The sequence below is a fragment of the Notothenia coriiceps genome, unplaced genomic scaffold (assembly GCF_000735185.1).
Source record: "Notothenia coriiceps isolate Sejong01 unplaced genomic scaffold, NC01 NC01_scaffold00030697, whole genome shotgun sequence".
Taxonomy (NCBI): Eukaryota; Metazoa; Chordata; class Actinopteri; order Perciformes; family Nototheniidae; genus Notothenia; species Notothenia coriiceps.
The window spans coordinates 7,916-11,974 of record NW_011363398.1 but is presented as its reverse complement, the minus strand read 5'-3'; the positions used below and the strand labels follow the sequence as shown (position 1 = coordinate 11,974).

At 39.3% G+C, this 4,059-nt stretch overlaps 1 protein-coding gene across 1 annotated transcript in view; it reads right to left on the bottom strand.

Moving 5' to 3' along the window:
* The window catches only part of prdm14 (PR domain containing 14), an 11,105-nt gene extending 7,322 nt beyond the window's left edge, over positions 1-3,783 (bottom strand). Inside the window, exons 1-3 of the mRNA XM_010787563.1 lie at positions 3,706-3,783; positions 800-1,324; positions 91-151 (exon numbers count right to left, since the gene is read on the bottom strand). Of these exons, the coding sequence (XP_010785865.1) occupies positions 91-151; positions 800-1,310 (572 nt within the window). The 5' untranslated portion in view covers positions 1,311-1,324; positions 3,706-3,783. The remainder of the gene's footprint in view (positions 1-90; positions 152-799; positions 1,325-3,705) is intronic.
* Positions 3,784-4,059: the final 276 nt, after the last annotated feature.

Sequence of the window (4,059 nt, the reverse complement as noted above, 5' to 3'; positions counted from 1 at the left end):
AGAGAACAGCCTTTTAGAGCTATCAGCACAACAGCATGAGGAGCCCGCAGGACCAATGAAAGCAGCGATTATGATGAAGGGCTACCTTACCTTTGCTGAAGCTCCAGGAGTGCCTCTTTGTTCCAGCCTGGTAAGTGGTGAGAGGCAGGAACTGGAAGAAAAGGTTGTCATGAGTTTGTCTGGGGCGGTCATTTAAGCAGGGTAGTGATGATCACTGGAATATAATGAATAATTAGAAGTTGCCTTCGTTCCAAACAGCAGTGGTATGTTGTTTTGAACCTTTTTTCTAGTATTTTAATTTAATTCTCCGTTACATTGAAGAAAACTATAGCTAAGTTAACCTTAAGATGAACCTAGAATCATTCAGGATCTCTCTAGAGTCAACAGACCAGTGGATATTTGTTTTTCTAGTATTTAAATTAAAATGTTTGCTACATTTTAAGATTGATATAGTTAGTTCACTTAAATGAGCATTCTCAAGCAAGACAATCAGACTTTAAAGATATTGCACTGAACTCCGCTTGCACTGACACAATAGGCCTTATATATATTATATAGTATATATATATATTTAGTATTATATATATATATATATATATATATATTTGTACACACATTCAAACATATTTATTTGTACTTAAACCGATATATTCCTGCACTTTAACTCTATCTGCATGTTGAAGTATGCATGCTTGTTGTTTGTATGTTTGATGGCACCTTAAAGAAAGCAGCAGCTCTCGTCTCATTGGACAGAATGAAAATAAAGGATTCTATTCTATAATTTCCTCCGTTCTCTCACCGGTCTTTTCGGGCAGGGTGAGTCCGGAGATGGCGTGGCCCCCGCTCCTCTCCGGACCCCCGGAGTATCCATACAGAACCATGAAGAGCTGCTCCTCGCTGAAATTAAAAGAACTCCGATTCTCCCCGGAGATTTCTGCGCTGCGAGGCCGAAGGAGGGTGTCTTTGGGCGGGGAGGAAGAGGAGGAAGAGGAGATGCTTTCATTGAGCGGACTGCAGAAATCTGAGGTGAGGTATGAGGAAGAGGAGGAGGTGAGGATGTGTTCCTGAAGATTGAAAGGTGGATTTCCTCCTCCTCCTCCTCCTCCTCTTCCTCTTCCTCCTCCTCCCTGCAGAGAGTCAGAAACCAGGCGGCCCAAAGACTTCAGAGGGTGGAGCAGGTTGTGCTGGAAGAAGTCCATGTATTGGGGGTGAGGATGAGGATGGGGGAGAGGACGATGATGAGGGTGATGAAGAGGATAGCCCTTCATCATCATCATGGAGGTCTGGAGGGAGGACAGGGACACCGACATGAGGAGGGGGAGACCTGAGAGAGAGAGGGATAAAAGATGAATGAAAGAAATCTAAAAAAAGACAGGCTGACCACACCTGATTGATTTCCTTTCAAATAGGGGAAGCCTAAAAGAAATACAAAATAGAGGTACAAATAATATCAGGGAACGGCATTAACCCGAGAGAATGAGGAGAAGCAGATTTATTCAAAGAAAAAGTGGTTCTTTCTTTGTTTTTGTTTGTTTTGGTCTTATTTGGGTTTTTTCACGCCCCTGTTTGACTCAAAGGATCCACTACAGTCTCCATTGAAGCCTTTTTAGATGAGTAACCCTGACAGTCCTTATGAAAGTTTAATGCAAGACATCTAAAAAAAGACACAGCTGACCACACCTGGATTGATTTCCTTTCAAAATGTGAGGAAGGCTAAAAGAATATCCAAAATAGAGGTAAAAATAATCTCAGTAAAATTGTGAGTGAATCAGGAAAAGCATATACTGTATATATTAAAAAAATGTGGTTCTTAGTTTTATTTAGTTTTGTTGGTCTTGTTTTGGCTGACCACTCCTGGATTGATTTCCTTTAAAAATGCGAGGAAGGCTAAACAAATACGAAAGAGAACTAAAAATAATCTCAGTAGAATTGCATTGACCTCGAGTTAATGAGGAAAAGCAGGTATATCAAATATGATGTTCTTTGTTTATCTTATTTGGGGGTTTTCACTCCCCTGTTTGTCTCAAATAATCCATTGAGGCTGACCAAATAGATTTTCTTTTTAGATGAGTAACCCGAACAGTCCTTATAAAAGTTTAATGAATCTAAAAAAAGACACAGGCTGACCACACCTGGATTGATTTTCTTTAAAAATGTGAGGAAGCCTAAAGGAATATCCAAAATAGAGGTAAAAATAATCTCAGTAAAATTGCATTCACCTCGACCGAATGAGGAAAGATGTATAAGAAAATGTGGTTTCTTTGTTTGTTTTGGTCTGGTGTCTCAAATGATCCACGGAAGGCTCAATAGAGGCTGACCATAGCATTTCCTTTTTAAATTATTAACCTTAATAGTCCTTAAAATCTCAAAAAAGAAATAGGCTGACCACACCTGGATTGATTTCTTTATAATATAAGAGAGCCTTTTAATTTAATTTTCCAAAAACACAACTAAGAATAACTTTGGATCTAAATTGGATGAACCTCGACTGAATCAGGAAATGCAGATATATTAAAATCAAATGTTCTTTGTTTTATTTCCGTCTTATTCTGATATTTTCCCTCCTTGCATAGTCTAACAATGTACGCTTGCATCACAGTAACACATATTTCAAAGGAAGGAATAGAAATAGCACACAGGATCCAAATTAAATATTTAAAACGAAACGAAATTGATCCGCAATTCCTGTAAGGATACATATTTTGTTAACGAATCAAGCCTCCAACTTATCCGGACTTTTTAAAAAATATTTAAAAATGAAAACGTCCTCCAGACCCCTACTTAAAATCCTGTACATAGCTTTATTGCATGTTAAGTAAAAGCAGTGCACGGTTTAACGGGATGGCACACGGTGCAGTATTTCCAGCTGAGAGGACACACATCAGATGTTTTTAAGAAGCGTTTAGCAGGCAGCCAGTAAATAGAGACAAACCAGGGTCACGACACCAATTACACACAGAGAGCCGGAGCAGAGGTCAGCATTAATGAAGCCTTTTATAGACCCACGGTACTGCCAATGCAGAAAGAAAATAAAGACAAGAGGAAGGGACATATTGGAAGGATATGAGCTAAGGAGATACCTACAATTAACGGGAGAAATTAGGAAGCGTGCGTAATTCCCAAAAGAAATTGGACGAACCGGAGTTTATATTATTTTTTCGCGTTTTACAGACTGCACTAATACCGTCAATGCACTTTAATCAGCCAAGGGAATTGCTGGAGGAGTATGAGCTTAAAGTAAATTATAATTGACAGGAGAAATAAGGATAAGTGGAGATGAGAGCGTGCGGAACTCCAAAAGAAATCGGACGATCTTTAGAAGGCTTTTTATAAACCTCACATTACTGTCAAGCTAGAAAATAAATGAAGACATGAGAAGGAGACATGTTGGAGCAATATGAGCCAAAGAGAATAGTTACAACTAACAGGAGAAATTAAGATAGGGGTGTTGTGCGTAATTTCCATTTTATCTTCTCTAAAATTACATGCAAAAAGTTCCAATGCAGAGAGGAAAAACGTCCCAATGAACTCTACTTTTTTAAATAAATGCGTATTTTCAAATGATTTAATTGATAAATGCACAGAAGCCACAGCGTAATTTTATCAATAAACTTTCTGCAAACAATGCAACATAAACATACAGAGAATAAATAATTAGAAACAAGAGAACATGGTGCAAATAAATATTAAAAAGAAGATTCTTACCTTGTTAAGTCCTGAGAGAAGTTCCACAGTCTCTCTTCATGTCCTCTCGCTGCAGGTTTGAGTGTAAAGTGCCCGGATGTAGAGGATGCTGCGGGACCTCTGAGGGTCGGTGGTCATCTGAGGGCAGGTCTCTACAGGAGAGGCTTCCTATTGGTCCTCCCAGACTCATGCATCTCAATGCACGCGCACCCCCCTGCACGCGATGCTATCTCCCCCATCTCCCCTCCCCCCCCCTGTGGAGTTTAGATGGAGCTGTTATGACTTGGATGTGGTGAATTAGGAGGAGAAAAGAAAGCTGATAATAATCTGTATTACTGCAACACCTCTGACTATATGCTAATGATATCTGCTTTA